Source organism: Carlito syrichta, unplaced genomic scaffold, assembly GCF_000164805.1.
Source record: "Carlito syrichta isolate Samal-C Ts95f unplaced genomic scaffold, Tarsius_syrichta-2.0.1 Scaffold302395, whole genome shotgun sequence".
NCBI classification, from domain to species: domain Eukaryota; kingdom Metazoa; phylum Chordata; class Mammalia; order Primates; family Tarsiidae; genus Carlito; species Carlito syrichta.
Genome location: NW_007246491.1, coordinates 403,565 through 425,247, shown reverse-complemented (window position 1 = coordinate 425,247; position 21,683 = coordinate 403,565). Strand labels below are relative to the sequence as shown.

Sequence of the window (21,683 nt, the reverse complement as noted above, 5' to 3'; positions counted from 1 at the left end):
TATGTCCTTCATTTTCTAAGGTTCTTATGGTTTGAGGTTTTACATTTAGGTCTCTGATCCATTTGGAGTTAATTTTTGTGTATGGGGATAGAAAAATTTTAATGAGTAATCTGATCTTTGCCCTCTAACAGAAAGATAACCTTGATTCAAATAATACAAAGTCAGTGAGTAGAATCAGATTTCAACCAGTAATAGTAAAATCAGATTCCAACCAACTTTGTTTTAGAGAGCAGAACTACTAGCATTGATGGTGAGAATTTATATAAAAACAAGTTTCAAATGAAAGTGGAAGAGATAGTTTAGATTTTAAATTTTCAATAATTAAATAGCCAGTGTTACAGCACGTCCCAATATTGTAGGTTTTCAGTCAAAAACAGGTGATAACACTAAAACCAGGCCAGGTATGGTGGCTCAAGCCTATAATCCCAGGACTTTGGGAGGCCGAGGTGAGAGGATTGCCTGAGCCCATGGGTTTGAAAACAGCCTGGGCAACTTGGCAAACCATTATCTCCACAATAAAAAAAAAATTAGCCAAGCTTGGTAGTGCGTGCCTGCAGTTCCAGTTACTTCGAAAGCTGAGGCAGAATGACTGCCTGAGCCCAGCAGGTCGATGCTGGAGTGGCCATGAGCATCCAGCCCGGGCAATAGAGTGAGACTCCAATTCAAAAAAAAAAACAGACACTAAAACCAGTAGAGTTACACATGATAGCTGTATTCCAGGTACTGTACTAAATGCTTTACTAAACTATCTACTGTAATCTTCTCTTTAATCCTATGAGATGATAAATATCCATTTGTTATATGAAAGAAAATGAAGATTTAGACTGCACAAAGACATTAACAGCTACCACCAACTAACTGGTCCAAGCCACTGTCATCTCTGACCTGAATTACTGTATTTATATTTGCCTTCTAACTTGTCTTCTTGCTTTCACATTGGCCCCTGTAGTATATTCTCTATGCAGCAGCAAGTATGATTGTGATGGTTAATTTTATATGACAATTTGACGGGGCCACAGGGTGCTCAGCTATTTCGTTAAACATCACTTTCAGGTATGTGTGAGGCTGTTTCTGGATGAGATATGCATTCAAATCAGGAGACTGAATAAAACAGCATTCCCTCCCTATTGTGGGTGGGCATCAGCTAATTCGTTGAGGGCCTGAATAGAACAAAAAGACAGAGTAAAATTGAATTCACTCTCTCTGCCTGACTGCTTGAACTGGGACATCGATCTTCTCCTACCCTTGAGCTGGGACTTATACTACTGGCTTACCCAGTTCTCAGGCCTACAGATTTACACTAGAACTACATCACTGGTTCTGCTGGGTCTCCAGCTTACAGATGACAGATCATGGGACTTAATCTTCATCTCCTCCTACACACATACACACACATACATACTTCTATAGACGCACTAGCTTCCTTGCTATATCAGAACTCACCAAGCACACTGCCTACTTAAGACCGCCATACTGCTTCCCTCTGCTTAAAACACTCTTCTCCCATATATTCATATGACTTGTTTCCCATTTCTTTCCTGCTCAGAAAATATCTTATCGGTGAGACTTCCCTGACCAACCATCTAGCATAAAGTAGGAACCTCCTCCCCCATAGCACTCCCTAGGTCTCTCACCCTACTTTATTTTCCAGCACATATATCATCATCTGACTTCTGTATTTACTTTTAGTGGCATGCACTAAAAGTTGAGTTATTTGAAAACCAGGTCTTAATCTGATTGTCCACCATTTTATCCTAACCACCAAACTGTGAAACTTATTTGTACCTCCCAAAGCTATTGAAATTTTTTAAAAAACCAAAACTGTGCAACTCATAGTAAGTGTTTGTTGAATAAATGAAGCCTAAGTTACCAACTAGAGATCCATTCTCTTAAAATACCAAAAAATACTGGCATCCAGGAAAAGGATTACTTTCATTAGGATAGTGGGGGAACTAGAAGTTCTAAGGTCACTTCCAATTCTAGGACTATGATGCTATGACAAAGACATTAAGGCCCTAATAGTATGGTTTTCTTTGCTGCTGTCTCCTCTCTTGCCACATTTTACAACTTTCCTTGAATAAGTAAGTGGTAGCATTAGGCATAGATGAGATCATAGGTCCAGGAAGCCAGCTACTCCTTGAGTCATCTCTAATCCATTTCTCAAGCTGTTACGATTTGCTCTCATTCTGCAGATGCCATCTGACCTTATGGCAACTCAGTTGTCAGTGGAAAAATGTAGTATCAAAATTTGCACTTTAAACCAGTGACTTGATTAATAAATACAAAGTCACCATAGCTTTGCCACTAAATCTCTTAATAGATATAAACAGAAAGTATATTGAAGTCATTTCACAAACAAAGAAAAGGAGAAATTCTCTGATTAGTACTGACCACAACAAAGCCAAGTTAAGGGAAAGCATAAAACTAATCTTGTTAAGCATGTATATTTTAGTACCAGAAATTAACAGAATAATGAGTACTTTGAAGTGGCAGAATTTACTTCTGTCCATCTAATAGTAATAGAAAACATGGGAATCTGGAGAACTGGATAATTTAAAAGCTTCAAAAGAGGTTGGCAGGTCTCATAATCAGAAGAGGGGATAGAAAATCATTCTGTGACAATGGCCTGGAATAAGATGCCTCATTATTTTTTGTGGTTCCAGAGAGTTCTCAGTAAAAGGTACTTAAAATGATGCCAGATTGATATATAAAACTGACAAGTAATTAGATTATGTTCTCTGAAGTCAGTAGCTCTTAAACAAATGGTAATTTGAGAAAACCTTTTATCAGAATCTTTTATATTCACCAGCAATGTTCTAATCTATTTACTTTCAAAGCTGTAAATTTGGAGGGGGGGTTCCTGTACATCTTCTATATCTTTAGTTTAAACATCCAGCTATAAGCCACACTTTGAACAAATTCAACAGACAAATTTCTCTCTATATATCCTAACTGCTAGTCTCAGAATAGTAGTGAGGTTGAAATCGCCCATATAACTGCCTTCTTACAAAAAGCTGATGAGGAAGTCAGTCCAATCATGATAGGCTTTCCTTTCTCTAAAACATGTTTTTAAAACAGAATCACTCAGTACACAGAGGAATCTTAGGAAAGAAACAATAATAATGCCAGTTTACCATGTGCTTGGCACTGTACTAGATGCTTTACTGGAATTCTCACTTGCCTCCCGATATAGGTATTGTCAACCCCTCCCCTTCCTTCATCTCATAAGTAAGGTAACAAAAGTTTAGGGAAGCCAAATAACTTGCTGGAAATCACACACCATTAAATAGTGAAGCCTGAACTTGAGTCTGTATCTTCTTGTTTCCACTGTGTGTGCTCTTAAGCACTATGTTACACTGCAAGGGAAGAATAAAGATGGCAGCAAGAAAATGGCATTGCTTTTCCCTGATGCAGATATTGGTTAGAACCCCAGAAAGAATTATTGCAAGTTTTTTGCTTCATTTGAAAGTTACCAACCTGTGTGTGTGCCTACGCACGTATATGCATGTGCACACTGCAAATCTCCCCAAACTGTATCTCTACTATAGTTTGGAAATGGTTTATCTGTCCCCACCAAAATTCATGTTGAAATTTGATGCCATTGTGGCTGTGTTGGGAGGTGGGACATAGTGGGAGGTGTTTAGGTCAAGAGGCGTATCCCTCATGAGTGGCTTGGTGATGGTGTCTCAGAAAACAGTGTGTTCTTGCTCTGGTGAGCCTGGATTAGTTCTTGTCAGAATGGATTCATTGCCACTGGAGCGGGTTATTAAAAAGCCAGGCCACCCCTTGGACTTTGTCTCTTCATATTAGTCTGCATCCCCTTTGACCTTCCCCATCGTGTTTTGACCTAGTACACGGGCTTCACCAGAAGCCAACCAGATGCTGGCACCATACTTCATGTACTTCCCGCCTGCAGAACCGTGAGCTAAATAAACCTCTTTTCTTTATAAAATCATCCAGTCTCAGGTATTCTGTTATAGCAACACAAAATGGACTGAGACAGTGTCCCAAGACATCTCTGGGCTTTTCTTAAAGGTCACCCAACAGGCCCCAAGGGGAAAAAGGGCTTGGTCTAAAAAGTTTTATATTTCCTCTCACTTTTTAAACATTGGAAAATCCATTTGGCTCTGAGAAATGAATAGTAAAAGGAGTTCTAACTACCTAGAGCCAACAGAACATAATGGAAAGAAAGGCAGGAATATGACTGGACTTTATTTTCTTTTTGCTCAGCACATCCTGTCTTTAATCTGAAAGGTAAATAGGCCATGCCCAACATACCAACTCTTTTCAGGTGAAATTATCTAGGTTATAAAAACAAGCAACACGGTGTTTTCACTATTGCTTAATTCATGGCTGACAGAAATCACTCCAAAAAAAAAAAAAAATCAGAAGCTAATATTGTGTACAAGGGAGCAGACCCACACATTTTAATTACTTTGATAACTGACTTTATGAATTTGATAACTGACTTTTTCACCTGAATTTAAATTGTGTGGCATTATCTGAAAGAGTGTGTTGCAAAAGCCAGAAAATGAGATAGATACTCTTTGCATATTGTTAGTAGACTAGTATCCCTGAGCCAACAGAATAAATAAGTATGCAACATCTCCATCTCTCCCTTTCTCTCTCTCTCTCTCTCTCTCTCTCTCTCTCTCTCTCTCTCTCTCTCTCTCTCTGTAACCCCAAGATATCAACTTCTTTGGCTCTGTAATATACCTAATGTTGTATGACTTCCGTCATGCTAGTGAGAACTAGGCCAGTTTTGTCTTATATATTCAGGTTCTCTTACTTTATACTTTATTATGTATATTAAAGCTAAGCAAATTGTCTAACAGAAACCATTTTCACAGACAGAACATCCTTTAACAAGAAACCAAATAATATTGGTGGTTTATAAGAAGCATTGTCCATCACATTCTTTTCTCTGGGTGTCATTTAAATCATGAATTACCTACATGAAATCATTTAAAGCAGTGTTCTTCAGAGCACTAGTTGTGGACAAGTTGATATGTGTGCTACTTAAAATGGTGGCATAGTTAAATGAGAATGTTTCATCAGGAGAAGTTAAACAGGGTTTCCCTGCTTTCCTTTTAGTCTCAAAATTTCACATAGCTTCTAAAATGCATGTGTGCACTGTGTCCCTCTACGAAAGGAACAGAGAACATAACAGTTTCCAAGTTAGTATGACTACAGAACACTTTATTCAAGAACCATGTCTGTTTTCCATAGCTGGTAGTTGATGAAACACACCTGGGCAAGTGGCTCATACCTGTAATCCTAGCATTTTGGGAGGCTGAGACAGGAAGATTGCTTGAGACCAGCCTAGGCAACATAGTAAGACATCATCTCAACAAAAAATAAAAATAAAAAAATTAGTCAGGTCTGGTGGCGCAAACTTGTAGTCCTAGCTTCTTGGGAGACTGAGGCAGAAGGATCACCTGAGTCCAGGACGTCAAGGCTGCAGTGAACCATGATCATACCACTGCACTCCAGCCTGGGTGACAGAGTAAGACCCCCCAACTCTAAATAAATAAATGCCAGGTCTCTCTAAAGATAGAGGTGATTCTTAGCAAAACCAGTAAAACCATTTTAATGTATGATATGTATAAGAAGTCTTTCCCAGCCAGAGGTTGGGAGATGTCATCAAATCCTATGTAAAAGTGGAAATTAGTAGTATGTGTCATATCAAAAAGTTATAAACTTATTTTCAGCCTTGAAAACACAAAACATATTTTGTATCTTTAATTTGAATGAAAATTAAAGTCTGGGGATATTAGACACATTTTTTAAAACTTTAAAAAAAAAGAAGAAGAAATAAATCTCTAACCAAAAAAAAAAACAAAACAGTTAAAATTGTATTTCAGGGGAGTCTGATTCTAATTTGCAAATTTACAGATACTACTGTAATCATATACACACAGCTTACTATTTTAGCAGCTCATGGGTAATAGGGTAACAGAATGCCAGGAAGAGTTAATATTTATAGGTGTGCAAAACGTTTCAAAATTGGAAGGATACCAAAAATGTCAAGACATTTGACTTTCTGCTTTAGAGCATTCCCTAACAATAAGGAAGTATGAATCTAGATGGTGAAATATTCTAATTGTACTAACTCCTGCCCTCAAATTACTGAAAGAGAAATGAGAAACAGTCATGTTGTTTTTAATTAGGTACTAAAATCTGTTGAAACAATAATATGACAGTGTTAGCTCCTTGTGAAGATCAAATACAACCATTGCTTATGTATTCTTTACCCAATGTTAATGAACAAATGTAAATTCTGCACCACTAAATATCATAGCAAAAGCTGAATTCCATGTCCTGCTTTTATTTTATTTTATTTTATTTTATTTTATTTTATTTTATTTTTTGAGTTGGAGTCTCACTCTATCACCCAGGCTGGAGTATAGTGGCACACTCACGACCACTGCAGCCTTGACCTGCCAGGTTCAGGTGATCCTTCTGCCTCAGCCGTCCAAGTAGCTGGAACTACAGGCATGCGCCACCACGACCAGCTAATTTTTTGATTTATTATAGAGATGAGGTCTCGCCAAGTTGCCCAGGCTGATCTCAATCCTGTGAGCTCAGGCCATCCTCTCACCTCAGCCTCCCAAAGTGCTGGGATTATTGGTGTGAGTCACCGCACCCAACGCCATGTCCTGCTTTTAAACATCAGTAACCCTCAGAGAAAATTTTCCATCCTGGTTTTCACAAATGTTGCTTCTGAGATTTTGACAAGGGTCTGCAATATTTATGAGGAAGTCAGAGAAATAATTGTTTTTGAAGGACAGCCTTCAGAAACAAAACAAGACCAGAGGAAACTGAAGTTATTCTGAGATGACAAGGCCATTTCCTCACTTCCTATAAAGCAACACTGATAACATCAGGAAGGAGAAGCAGCACAAACACTGCTCTTCAGGAGGGTCTAGTCCTGACCATCCTGCTTAAAACTGCAACATCTGCTCGGCCCTACACACCTGCATAACTTTCTTTGATAGAACACAAGCTCTGAAAAACAATCATCTTTGCTGGGTTTTGTTTCTTTTTTCTTTGGGGGTGGGGTTGGAGTCTCACTCCATTGCCCAGGCTGGAGTGCAGTGGCATACTCACAGCCACTCCAGCATCGTCCTGCTGGACTCCAGCAATCCTTCCACCTCAACCTTCCAAGAAGCCAGAACTACAGGCATGCACTACCACACCCAGCTAATTTCTAAATTTTTATTGTAGAGATGAAGTCTCACCAAGTTGCCCAGGCTGATCTCGAACCCATGGACTCAGGAAATCCACTTGCCTTGGCTTCCGAAAGTGCTGGGATTACAGGCTGAGCCACCAAGCCCGGTCAGTTTTGTTTCTTTAACTGATAAATCCTGGTGCCTAGAACAGTTCCTGGGACACAGTTGCTACTCAATAGATCTTTGTTGAATGAATGAACAAACAATACTATTCTCTGTCATCTTTAAATCCTATAGGAACTCATCAGTCTGTTTTCTATCTTTATACCTCAACTAACCAGCCTTCAAGGAAAACTCCTAGTTTCCTATCACAGGTGTCGATACCAAGTGTCACACTGACAGAGATAAGCCCACTCCTGAGGATCTAGAGGATTCTTTTAATTGTGTGGATCAAGTAGCATTAAGCATATTGTAAAAATAGAATAAAAGGAGCTATGACAAAATAAAAACAATTTATACCATGTGCTTTGTAGGAGATGAGCAAGTGTATGAAAGAAAATTCCACAGACAAAGTAAACTGCTACCTGATTTCTCCATCATTCAAAATTCCTGGTGAGCTTCTTACAGATGGTAGTTACCTAAAGCATGTTAAAAGTTGCTCTATTTTGTTCCATAATTAGAACCTTGGAACAGAAAGACTATTTATTCAACCAATAATTACATTTCAAACATACATTATACTTACTAAGAACAAGTAAACATAGGATTTACTATTTTCAAGATACTATTTGGAAACAGATCCAAATGTAGATTGCTTACCAAAGCAGGATTATAGTACACCAAAACTTGGCTTCTCAGTAAGCCACAGAAATGTGTCCTGAACTTTTACGAGATTTCTCTTTGTTTTTTCTCATAGTGAAAGCATCAAGGAAAACTTACAGCTGTACAAAAGATGCACTGGCATTCCTGGAGCGTGGTCATCTTGTCCAGAGACTGTTCACACAGGCAAAGTTTGCAAGTGACGAGAGGAGCTAGAGCCAGGTCTCCAGGCATGGGATTTTCGGCAGTCATGGTGAGACAGTGAAGTCTACCAATTGAGCCCATCAGCCTGTCTTCAGTCTCCTAAATCCCTACAAAAAGGCACAAAGCAGAAAATATTAAATACATTGATAAAGCTATTGTTTAGTCAACACATTTGGAGGACAGCAGAGTAAATCCTCATCCTCAGTGATGTTTAAACATTCAGTTAATGCATTTCTGAGAACCATGGGCTAGAGAGCTTACTACCTTGGCAAGGTGTTCCTGAAGCCCTAAAACTTAAGCTGATCTCAGTGTCCTGATTCATATCATGTGAGCTATAGAAATTAAGAGACCATTATGGGGGGGTGGGAAAGTTTCAGTTAGACAAGATGGATAAATTCTGGACTCTCTTGATGACTATAGTTAATAATAATAAATTGTATACTTGAAAATTGCTGAAAGTAGATTTTAGCTGTACTCAACACAAAAAATATATGAAGTGATGCTATAGTTAATTAGCTTGATTTAATCCTTTTACAATGTATAACATATCAAAATATCACATTAAATAATATAACTATAATTTTTATTTGTCAATTATATCTTAATAAAGCTGGGGAAAAATACCACTATGAATAAACATGTCATTAAGGAGTTGCATCATTACAACCAATTCAATAGATTCAAAAAATATTTTAATATATGGCCAAGTACAGTGACTCACATCTGTAATCTCAGCACTTTGGGTGTCAAAACGGGAGGATTGCTTGATGCCAGGAGTTCAAAACCAGCCTGGGAAAATATTAGCGAGAACTCTACAAAAAAAGGTAAAAAAAAAAATTAGTTGAGTGTGGTGACACATACCTATAGTCCCTGGTTACTCAGGACACTGAAGCAGAATGGTTGCCTGAGCCCAGAAGTTTGAGGCTGCAGTGAGCAATGATATGCCACTGGGCAACAGAGTGAGACCCTATCTCTTAAAAAAAAAGGCTGTCACTCAAAAAGTTAAATAAATAATTACCATGTGACCCCATAATTCCTCTTCTGAGCATATACCCAAAAGAATGGAAAGCAGGGTCTCAAAGAGAGATTTGTACATCCATATTCATAGCAGCATTACACACAATAGCCAAAAGGTGTAAGCAGCCTGAGTGTCCTTCAACAGATGAGTGAACAAAATGGGATATATACATCCAATGGAATAAAAAGGAGTGAAATTGTGACATATGCTACAACATGAATGAAACTTGAAGAGATTATGCTAAGTAAAATAAGCCAAACAGAAAACACAAATGTATAATTCTACTTATATGAGGTATCGAGGGGTGAGGGGGGATCAGAATCATACAGTCAAAGAGTAAAACAGAGGTTACCAGGAGCTGGTGGCAGGGGAAGAAAAGTCATTGTGTAATGGGTATAGAATTTCTATATTTGGAAACATATCCAATGAAAAAATTCTGGAAATGGATAGTGGCGATGATCGCCCTACACTGTAAATATATACATAATGCTATTGAACTACACCTAAAATGGCTAAAACATTTTCTGTATATTGCACCTCAAAAAAGTTTTTTTTAAACAGATGCAATGGCTCACGCCTGAAATCCCAGCACTTTGGAAGGTCAGGGAAGGATGATCCTTTGAGCCCAGGAGTTCAAGACCAGCCTGGGCAACACAGCTAGATCTCATCTCTATAAAAAATTAGGCAAGTGTGGTGGTGCATGCCTGTAGTCCCAGCTACTCGGGAGGCTAAGATGGAGGACGGCTTGTGTCCAGGAGATGGAGCCTGCTGTGAACCAGAATTGCACCACTGCACTCCGGTCTGGGTGACTGAGTGAGACCTGGTCTCAAAAAATATATATATATTTTAATAGAGTATCAATGTTCATTGTGTTCCTTCACATACATTATTTCATTTAATCTTTTGTAATTGTGATAATTAGTTTCTTCATTTTAAAAATCAGCAGTGAGACTGAGAAGTTAGATAAACTGTCAAAGTTCCCAGAGTCTGTAACAAGGCAAAGCAGAATACAAACCTTTACCTTCTGAGGCCACAGCTAGACCTCAACTCTATAAAAAATTAGCCAAGTGTGGTGGTGCATACCTGTAGTCTCAGCTACTCAGGAGGCTAAGATGGTCCATGACACCAAGGCTGCTTCATAAGTGAATGTTATATGAAGAGATGAAGCAGAAAAAGAGAGAAGAAGGAAGGGGGAAGGAGAGAAAAAGGGAGAGTTGAAATCCATGACTACACCTATCCTTTAGGTCACTAAAGTTGTACAGGAATGAAATTTGTCTCCACACATGTCATGACTCTAGGAAAAGATATCTTTGTACCAAAAAAAAAAAAAATTACAGTCAAACATCTTTCACTAGATTGTTTTTATTCAGAATCTTTATCTTTAAAAAGGTTGACATAATTGTGAATATAATCTTCCGGTATATTCACATTTTATATCATTTCAGGAAGTTTTAAGTTCTGATTAAATAAAAGCAAAATTCTAAAGCTCTTACTATTTTAAAAGAATTTATTAGAGAATTCTAATAAATTCTGCCATAGAAATAATTGCAAGTATCCTTCCTCTATAAGAACCAGACTCTTTGTCTCTGTTTTTGGACAAAAGAAATTACATGTACAGCACTTGCTACCCAGTCCCACAATGGCTTCAGTCTCAATACACAGATACATAAGTACTAAAACAAAGGGAGGAAAAACTCAATTGGTTCAGAAGAAAAAAAAAAAAATGAGATCTTTGCTTGTCAATTTGCCCACATCAACTTTCCTAATGTCACAACGAAAGAAGTCAATAGTTACTCTAGTAACCCGAAGTGTTTAAGGTTTTTCACCTACTCCCTGAATAGCAGTAAAAGACTTAAATTCAAAATAATTTAAATAGGAAAACTAACCAGTGATTTATTTCCAATGCAGAAAACATGCTATTTCTTGGCAAAGGCCTAATAAGGCTCAAGACATGGTGTTCTCATCCAAGAGCAAATCAAATTCAAATGAACCTATGCACCGAATTCAGGATTTTGAGGGTTAAAAAAAAAAACACCTCTCTTTAAAGTCAACATAGAGGCAAAATATGAATGATTTTACCTCTTCCTTCTTCCCAGTTTATACTTAGAGAACTATCAGTAGTTTGTTTCTCCCAAGACTCTCCAGTTCACAGCACATATAGTTCCACCAACTTCCCCAATTGCTATCTTCTCACCTATATGTTTTCAACACTGCTTAAACAACATATTCTGAATTATATTTACCTCAAAAAGAGAAGTCCCAAGTAAAACAACAAGAGGAAATATAGCCAATAAATGCTTCCTGAGTAGGGAAGATGGGAAATTACATAAGCCAGAATCACCTCAAACATCAATTACACTTCAGAGCTATTTGGAGGAAACTGTTGAGAATAACCAACCTTGTTCCAACCAGGTGCGAGATCTAGGGACTCTTCAATAAAGTCAAGTAGTTCTCACAGTCTCACCCTGTATCATTTTTATAAGGATACATTAAGCAGGCCAAATTTCTAATATACTCTTGGAAAACAAAGACATAAGTGGATACTCTCTTAGAAATTAATTGGATTCTAATGAAAAACGAAGACATAATTGGATTCCTCTAATAATATCTCAATTATTACCCATAACTAGATACCTACAATTAGATATCTTTTGGAAATAGTCTTCTTTTGAAGGCAGAACTAGAAATTGTATTCACCAAGGCCATCTGAAACATAATCTTGTCTCATGCCATATACAATACATAACTTTTTACTTCTTAGTTTGAGTTACACACCTATAAGCTATGAAATCAAAGTGATAATACATATACTTTATATGTAAAAATATTTTTATGATATAAAAACCTTTTACATAGTGGAGGCACATTTTGTTTTCAAAAAAATTTCAAGCATTCCAACAGGCAGGACTTGTGACTCAGTGAAAGTGAGCAAAGAAGTCATATATTTCACCTCTTTGAGACGTGAACACTCCAAAACGATTCTTCAAAAGGAAGTGATTTATTTTTCTGTGCACAATAACACCAATTGCCTAAAGCAAGGGCTTTCAAAAATATTTCAAGCAATGAAATTTTTAAAAAACCAAAACTCTTAGACAAACTGCCGCTGCATAAAAGAGATTAAGGTAGATTAGTACTGACTCAATAGTGGGTGACCCAGGGCCAGTGCCCCTTGGTCTTTTCCCTTCAGCAGCCTCCCAGGCACTATCATAGAAGCATTAGGCTATGTCAGGCACAGATTGAAAACCAGCCCTTTAGTTTTTCACTGTGGCAAAACCAACAACAAATGTTTAAAAAAAAATGAATGACACACAGCAAACACTTCATACAAAGAGAATATCAAGCAGAAGACCCTTTCACCATCAATTCATTGGAAATTGAGCTCTACAAGCAGTAAACAGGAGAACCTGAAGGTTCTAATGAATTTCCTCACTCTTGAAATTTTTGTGAACGGCTGCCAGTTTTCTCATGTTTCTTCATTCATGTCACATTAAGATTCATCTGTCTCTACAACATGAAAACACCAATAATAGAACCCACCCCCCACTCACACTACTTAATAAATGCCAAGAGACTTGGGATGAGCACAGGAGGGCCATAACTTTATAGGTACACAGGAAAATTATCCCCACTCCTCCCAGGTTTCAAGAAAAGCCTTCATTCCAGAGAGATACCAGCTCACTCTCACCTGTTCAACTTGTTCCACCTCATACCTCACATTTTAATCTAAAATAAGATGGTGACTTGAATTATCCACCCTACCACTTGATTTTAAAAGATCACAATTATAATTGCTTTTACGTTTATTACAGATGTGACTGTGCCTCTCACTGAGCACCAAGAACTCCTTGGGAAAAGAATTTTTGGCAGAGAACACAAGGGGTTTGTTGGAAAGAAGAGAAACCTGACAGCTGCCTTCAGGTTTAAACTTTCTTAGGTTGGTAGCAGGTACTGCTTGCTTACATACACCTAACCGATTAACAGGACACACTAGCTAGGCTATGCAAGGAAGGAAAGCCACTCTAAGATACCTGATTTTACACTGAATTACCAGGGGGAAAGAACCAGCAGTTCTACCTGCTTTATGTGTCTCTTGCACTATAAAGTGTTCGTTATATGAGAAGCAAGTACTATCTGACAGGAAAGAAAAGGAAAGTCACTTTTTCTGTCATGAGTTTTCACTAGAACTGCCAAAGAAAGGAATACTTCAGAGGCTGTTCTGGAAACACAGGATGTATAAGAAATTTTCATATTCTACTGGCGGCCTGAAAAAGCAATCTGCTCCAAAAATGCAGAGGGTGGGAGAGCCAACATTCAAAGTATTTTTAACCAATGTAGTTGATGTCTGTTTGACTATCCAAAATCAAAACAGCTATTCCCTTGCACAAAAAGAAGATAATGTGACTGTAAAGGATAATGTTTTATTAGGACACATCTAATTTTTTAGGAATTTTTACATCATTATGAAAAAACTTCAAAATTTGGAGGAATTGCTAAAGCAACCCTAAAGAGATGAAGAGAAATAGAAAGCTACCAAAATAAATCAACTGAATATTAATGATGAAACAGAATATGAATGTAAGTACAAATCCGGTTAGGCAGTGCTGAGGTCTTAATTCCATGCTATACTATGAAAGTGTGAGAGTTACTTAATTCTATGCTATGCTATGAAACTGTAAGAGTTAAGAACAGGGGACAAAACAGAAGAGGAGACACATGGATACTCTCAAGATGCTTCTATGTGCTCACAAGACACTGAGCCATCACTGTGAAGTAGTTTGAAGAATATATGAATGTGTAACCAACCATGGGTGGCAGCTTGCAGAGGGAAGGGTTTTCAGGAAGGGGAGGTGGTAGGAAGAAAAGGCTGTATTACCTTGTAATCATGAAGAGATATTCTTAAGAAATCAATATTCTAATAGAACAGAGAAAAAAGTAGCAATCTAAATTTTCCATTTCTGGCTGGGCATGTGGCTCACGCCTATAATTCCAGCATTTTGGAAGGCCGAAGCGGGAAGTCTACTTGAGCCCAGGAGTTCAAGACCAGCCTGTGTAACATAGCAAAACCTCATCTCTACAAAATAACAAATAAAAAAATTTAGCCAGGAAAGGTAGAGCAGTTAGGAGGTTAAGGCTGTCGTGAGCCATGATCATCATAATCATGCCACTGAACCCCAGCCTAGGTGACAGAGCCCTTGAGTCAAAAAAAATAAAAATAAAAATAGAGGTCCCATTTCTGCTTTGTGAGGAAAGCTCTCCCAACATCAGCTACAAATTACTTGCCAGGCAACCAGCTTCCACTCAGCACAATCTGAAAAATAGTATTTGTGGGTTTTTTTGTTTTTGTTTTTGTTTTGAGCTGAGGTCTCACTCTGTCATCCAGGCTGGAGTGCAGTGGCATAATGATGGCTCACCACAGCCTCAAACTCCTGGGTTCAAGCAATCCTACTTCCTCAACCTCCCAAGTAGCTGGAACTATAGGCACGTGCCTCCATGCCCAGTTATTGTGTGTGTGTGTGTGTGTGTGTGCGTGTGTGTGTGTGTATCTAGAGACGAGGTCTTTATGCTGCCCTGGTTGGTCCTCAATCTCCTGGTCTAATGCGATCCTCCTGCCTTAGCTTCCCAAAGTGCTGGGATTACAGGCCTGAGCCACCACACCCGGCCTGGTTCATATTCCTAACAGAAACTATTAGTGACCCAAATGGTACTAACCAAGTCTAGTAAAGTGCTGACCATCACCAGCCAATAGCCATTTGAGGAAGTTCCACCCTAAATACTATCTGGAATGCAAGGGAGACCTGCCGCTGGTAGCAGTAGCAAGAGCAATAGCAAGGACTTGTGGTAGACCTACTTGCTGGCCAGTTGTTGTGGCCCTGCTTGCATCCCTGACCAGCACTGCAGCCATCCAGAGACAAGATAAACCAGCGAACATCTGTTCAATCAGAAAAACAGTTCTAATACACGCCCTAAGAGGACATGAACAAATGGAAACATAGGCAGGCATTTGCAGCCTTGCTAGGAGTCAGAGAGATACAATTACTCAAGTATATTTTATATCTATGTAATTACTTTTTAAAATAATGCTCAAAACTAATGAGTACATACATGGTATCACACGTAGGATACTTTGTCATTATTTGGAAAAGTAAAACAGACTAGAAAATACTCTCTAGCATAAGCTAACCCAGGAAATATTTAGTTATTGGATGTGAGGAAGTAAATATTCACCTATTAAGGCTCTGTGAGGTGGCAGTATTGTAAAACACTGTTTATCATTGTGCTTCACATGGTAGGAAAGAGGACTTCTGTGTTCCATGGTTTCATGGCTTCATTCAGAGGAAAGCAAGAAATGAAAAAGCATTGCAGTCTACAATTTCTTAGTGTTAACATCTTCATCTCAACAGTTTCTAGGAAGGCAATAAGATCAGAACTTTGTAACTTGGAGACTATTACCTTCTAAAAATGGAACTGATATGCAAATACATCCCTAGTAAACGTTTTATTGTGGGTGAAAACAACAGACACTCCAACAGGAAGGAGGAACATCTTAATTATCAGCAAAAATTGTTTTCTGAATACTTTCTTTGCTGTTTGAAATTAGATCATGAATAAAGTCCATTACAACTAATTTAGTGAGATCTATTTTTTTTCCTACAAAATATATACTGGTGGAGATATGCTAGCATGGCCAACAGTGTACATGCACTGCTACAAGCTAACTCTAAAACCTACAGAGCAGGAATCCCCAACTCCCAGGCCACATACTAATCCGTGGCCACACAGCAGGAGATGAGTGGCAGACAAGCAAGCAAAGCTTCAGCTGTATTTACAGCTGCTCCCCATCACTCGCATTATCACCTGAGCTCCCTCTTGTCAGGTCAGTGGCGGCATTAGACTCTCATAGGAGCATGAACCCCATTGTGAATTGTGCATACAAGGGATCTAGATTGCCCACTCCTTGTAAGTTTGATTGCACATTCCCCCCTCCAGCCTCCACCCCATCTGTGAAAAAAATTGTCTTCTAGGAAACTGGTCCTTGATGCCAAAAAAGGTTGGGGACTGCTGCTAGAGTATAGAGTACAGGGTATCTGGGATGTCTCGTTTTAACATTTGTGAAACACTGTTCCTTTTTCTAAAATGCACATTTCTTTATTCTTGCCTTCTTTCCATGTTCTCATTACACTACAGGTAAGGCTCAAGAGGTGGAAATCCATTCCCAGCTTTCCTAACAATATAAACTTATCAAAGGTGGTAGGAGTGAATATGAGAATAATTGCTCAATGATATTCTTGGCATTGTAATTTTTCATGCTGTGTGTAGCTCCCTCTCCAACACCAACACTGTGCTTTGCCCACACGTGTTTTAATCAGTGGTTCCCCCACCTCCCACAATTATTCACACAGTCCTGCTGAACAATTTTCTTCCCTCTGCCTGGCATAACAACAAAGCTCAGAAGCAGGAAGGAATGCCACTTACAGGCAGGTCAGACAATGATGCAATTAACTGATCAAGGAGAAGTGGTATTTCAGAGAGTCTCATAGAGCAAGAGCAAGGCTGATTTATTGGATTAGAACATTAACAGAAAACTATAGTTGCTAAAGCATGAATATCTAAATCAAAATTTTTTCTCTGAATCAATAAAAGCATGTGTAAATATTACTCCCTCCTGTGAAAGATGAATACTTTATATAAAAGTTTTAATTAGAAACAAATTTAAAACCAGTTTGGAAGAGGAATTTTCTTCATTCTGTGCTGTGCAAGGTGCAGAGTGTGTATTTTTGTATGTCTTTGCCAAATCAATTTCTTATAACTGGACTCCATGATGCAAAAAAAGAAAGTCAATTCAAAAAGAACCAAGTTCCACATATTAGGTGCTTAGGATCTAAAGGTGATCAAAATCAGTCCCTGCTTATAAAGAAGGTAAACTAGTTGAGGAGGTTCTCAACATAGGAAATTATATTTCATATAATCAAATACAGGAAAATTTGTGGATTTATGACTTCAGCTACAAGTCCAGCAAAAAGAGAATGGAGTTGTCTTGTTCTGTTCTCCCCCCCAACCCCGAAAAAACAAAGAACAATCTGACTAGGGACTGGGACTCAAACTCATGACTTCAGAGGAATTAGAAACCAATGAGACATGGCTTTCAAAGTATGTCCTTAATAGAGACTAGAAGCCATGTGACCAGAAGTAGCTCAGTTAAGAGAAGTATATTTCATTTAGGTTGTTGTGCTTTCAATTTGAGAAAGGAATCCAATCACAGCAGGACTGGCAGTAGTGGGAATCTGCCTGGGGAAGGGGGGGCACACCTCATCAACAAGGGGACCTGCATAATGAACATTTGTATACCTAACGCCGATTTATACCCCACATCTTTAAAATAAAAAAATTAAAAGTTAATAAATAAAAAGGAATCCAATCATAGATGAAGAAGATTTTCATTCCATGTTGCAGAATCATTGGTCACTTTTACTCTCTTCAATGTATAGTTTTCTATTTTTTAATAGCTACTACAGTATGATATATGAGGTTCAGAAGTACTCACCAACCAAGCAAATGGCAAATGCCAAAGCTAATAAATATAAAACATTAGTCCAAGACCTCCCACATATATTTAAAGGCAAAGAATAAATATAAAATATCTAAATTAATTAACTTAGGTTCTATTATACCTCTTTCAATTACTTTTTTTTTTTTTTTGAGTTGGAGTCTCACTCTGTCTCCCAGACTGGAGTGCAGTGGCCGCTCTCGGCCACCGCAGCCTTGACCTGCTGGGCTCTGACGATCCTTCCACCTCAGCCTTCCAAGTAGCCAGAATTACAGGCATGCAGTACCACGCCCGGCTAATTTTTTGATTTATTGTAGAGATGAGGTCTTGCTCCCCAGGCAGGTCTCGAACCCGCGGGCTCAGGCAATCCCACTCACCTCAGCCTCCCAAAGGTGCGGGATTACAGGCTGAGCCACCGAGCCCGGCCTCTTTCAATTTCTTAATGCTCAGGGAAATATTACCAAAAGAGTAAAAATGATCAAGACGACCAAGGTCAAAGCAGTTTTCATAATTTGGTAAAGCAACATGAATTAAAAATTACCACTCTAATCCAATATCACTTTCAAGCTTATGAGGACTCCTTCAGGACAGAGACCATGTCTTTACATCTTTATATCCCCGGCATCTAGAATAGTACCTGGCAAACAGGAGTCACTCAAGTAGTAGAATGGATAACTTTTCTGAGTGTACATTAAGAAACCATTGAAAGCCTGTTTCTCATCTATATTCATTGCCAGCAATCCAAAAGATGAAAATATTGACAATTTGATGTAACTGAGGAGCGTCTATAAACTAAGATAGGCATCCCTGAACGAAATGTTTCAGTACTCAGGAGCAAAGGCTGCAGGTGCCTACTCCCCAAAACCCAAAGTGGAAAGCATGACTTGTATGGCAGCTTGGCTCTTTTCCCACATCCAAAATAATCAATTGCACAAAGTAGGCTTAGTCCCAAAACTGTCTGGACTTTGTTCCTCCACCAACATCTGGGTTCAGCATGATTCCTGACCTCTACCTCAAACTGGAAATTTCAAACACTGAGAACTTCACTCAATAAGAAAGTAATGTCATAAGTCAAGGCCAGGAGAGACACAGAAGCCATGATTTAAATGATTCGGACATACCTGCAAATGTTTCTAAACATCTAAAATATTGAAAATACTTTTTAAGAAGAAAATTTTGCTGGGTACAGTGGTTCACACCTGTAATCCCAGCACTTTGGGAGGCAAGAGGATTGGCTGAGCCCAGGGGCTCAAGACTAGCCTGGACAACTTGGCAAGACCTCATCTCTACAATAAATCAAAACATTAGCTGGGTATGGTGGCACACACTTATAGTTCCAGCTACCTGGAAGGCTGAGGTGGAAGGGTCACCTGAGCCCAGCAGGCCAAGGCTGCAGTGACCCTGAGCATGCCACTGCACTCCAACCTGGGCAAAACAGTAAGACTCCAACTCAAAAAAAAAAGAAAGAAAATTTTAAATGCACCTCCTCAGATTAAAAGCACTCACGCTACTGAAGAGAAAGATGTATTTCACGAAGCTAGATGGTCCTACCAGAAGCTTTTTCTTTCTAGAGAAAGCATACTCTTCTCTTTGCCATAGAGTTTGACTCTAAAAACCTGGTTTATAATCTGAAACCCAAAACCTGATATTTTTTTAAAAGACACGTCTTAAGCTGACCTAGTTTGGAAGTCTGAATGCCTTTAAGTTGCCAATGAACTGAAACTATTCATGAGAATGGGGTTTTTGAATGCGAAGAATGTTCTTTGGGGCTCAGCACAAAGATATTTGGCATAGATGACTGTAAATATTTGTAAAACTCTGGGTAAATGGACAGTGTTTGACCACACTCAAGCCTTACTTCCACATGGTAGTGTAGGAACAAGTTATCTAGGGTGATTGGGTTGAGTTTTTTTATCTGTCTTAAATAAAAAGTCAAGCAACTCAATTCTGTTACTCAACATCTTTCTCATATTCACAATACCTGTTTACATTTTATTTATTTATTTATTTATTTATTTTACTCATTGAGACAGCTGATCAAAGCCTAGTTAGTCAAAGGTTGGTTTTTGTTTTGTTTCGTTTTCTGTCCTACTTTTAAAGGTATATGCCCACTACAAATGAAAAAATACCATTCAAAAGTATGCAAGGGTAGGGTAGGAGTTGTGTGAAACCATGTCCTTCGATTTCATAATACAATTGTCTCCAAGTGGCTTTGTGGATTTGCTATAGATTTCTTTTTTCTTCCCCTCTCTCCTCCTTGAGACAGTTTTAGAAATACTTACGGAACTGCTACCCATGAAAAGGACCAGGGCTGGGAAAGACGGATAAATTATTGAGAAGGAGGGACCTGCAGAGGGATTAGGGTGTGAATGGGGCCAGAGACCAAGAGGTTCAATTCAGTGAAAGCTACAGCAGCCAGCTACTTTAATTAGCCAACAACTCAGCTAAGACTGGCTAGGTTCCTTTTGCCTTTTACCCACACCCTAAAAACTGAGTCATCCCAAAGTTCATTTATTTTGCTTCTAGGTATAGACACCCCTAATAAGCTGCTTCAGAAATGTTAGATATATTGCCCTTTAGTTCATGTCTCTCAATGTTCAAATAAACACTCAGAAATGCCAAATCAGAAGAACACGGACAGTCCTATTAGGAGCTCCAGAGCTAATATTTTGACAAGATGTATGTGGCAGAAAGCTTTAAGAAACTGACAGTCTGCCACGGAAACATGAAGAAGAACATTTTCCCAGAGAGAGGGATTAATTTCTAAGGAATCTGAACGTGAGAAGTATATGCACCAGGAGTAGACTTGTAGCAAAATCCCTGAAACTAACAAGAAAAGCAAAAATGCCCTAGAGGAGATAAGCAAAATATACCTTTTCCCTCTTGAAACAGCAGTCAGTTTCATTTTAACTTAAACTTGAAAATAGCCTTATAGGATCAGAGTCCCACTCTGTTTTATTAGCAATTACCTGATAAAATAATCACTATAATGTGTGGTCAAGATTCCATGGTTAATACAACATCTTATCCATAGTTATTGTTATATATTTTCAAATAACAAAAGGTTATTTGGCATAATCCGAGATTATGCCAACTTTTGGTCTCCTCTTAAGACATAGGAAGGAGGTTCTGGTCTGATCTTGAATTTTACGATACATTCCATAGTGACGGCTTAATCAAAAATGACACTGTTTTTTGTTTTTTGTTTTTTTTTTTTACCTTTGCAAAGGCATCCATTTTTAAAAGTTAACAGGTGTTTAAGGCATGGGGAAAGAATTCAATTCTGTATGGCTTAAACGGTGAAAGTGCAGAAAATAAAGCCAAAAATCATGGTGTCCCTGTTAGTCTCCTTCCCTTTTCCGAACACCACCACTCCGTCTTGCAATGTCTGCAGCCTTTACAAAGCTCGCTAGACCTACCTGGCAGGAGACCCGTGATCCTCGGCCCCGGGCTTCTCAACAGTCCCCCTGGCGCGCACCGCCAGCCCCGGCTGCGCGCACACCGGGGAGGAGGAGCCGGTTCATTCTCTCTCGCGCTTCCTCCGCACTCTGCGACTGACAGCTTCACACTTTGCAGGCTTGCAAGCGGACTCGCGCTCCCAGACCTCTGGGTCGGAAGGAGGAGGAGCCCTGGCCGCCTCCTCGCCTTGACTGGCAGCTGCGATGCCCGGGAACCTCGCAGCGTGCGTGGGGCGCAGCTTGCCAGCAGTGGTAGCAGCAGCGGCAGCAGCAGCTCGGAAGCCGCGCGTTTATTTATACAGGAAGCTCAGGCGCCGCACTTCCTACTTCCCATCTGGGTCGCACTTGAGCTGCAGGTGATGGCCTTAACCCTGTCTGAGCCTTGTCGCCGGCGCACCCTGAAGTCCCGTCCTCCTGCACCCGCTCGACTTGACAGGACCTTCCTCTCGTGCTCCTGGGACGGCCGC

General features: G+C 39.2%; 1 protein-coding gene across 1 annotated transcript in view; it reads right to left on the bottom strand.

The window, feature by feature from the left end:
• The window catches only part of RNF144B (ring finger protein 144B), an 84,433-nt gene extending 62,976 nt beyond the window's left edge, over positions 1 to 21,457 (bottom strand). Inside the window, exons 1-2 of the mRNA XM_008056550.1 lie at positions 21,178 to 21,457; positions 8,112 to 8,302 (exon numbers count right to left, since the gene is read on the bottom strand). Coding sequence (XP_008054741.1) covers positions 8,112 to 8,276 — 165 coding nt within the window. The 5' untranslated portion in view covers positions 8,277 to 8,302; positions 21,178 to 21,457. The remainder of the gene's footprint in view (positions 1 to 8,111; positions 8,303 to 21,177) is intronic.
• Positions 21,458 to 21,683: the final 226 nt, after the last annotated feature.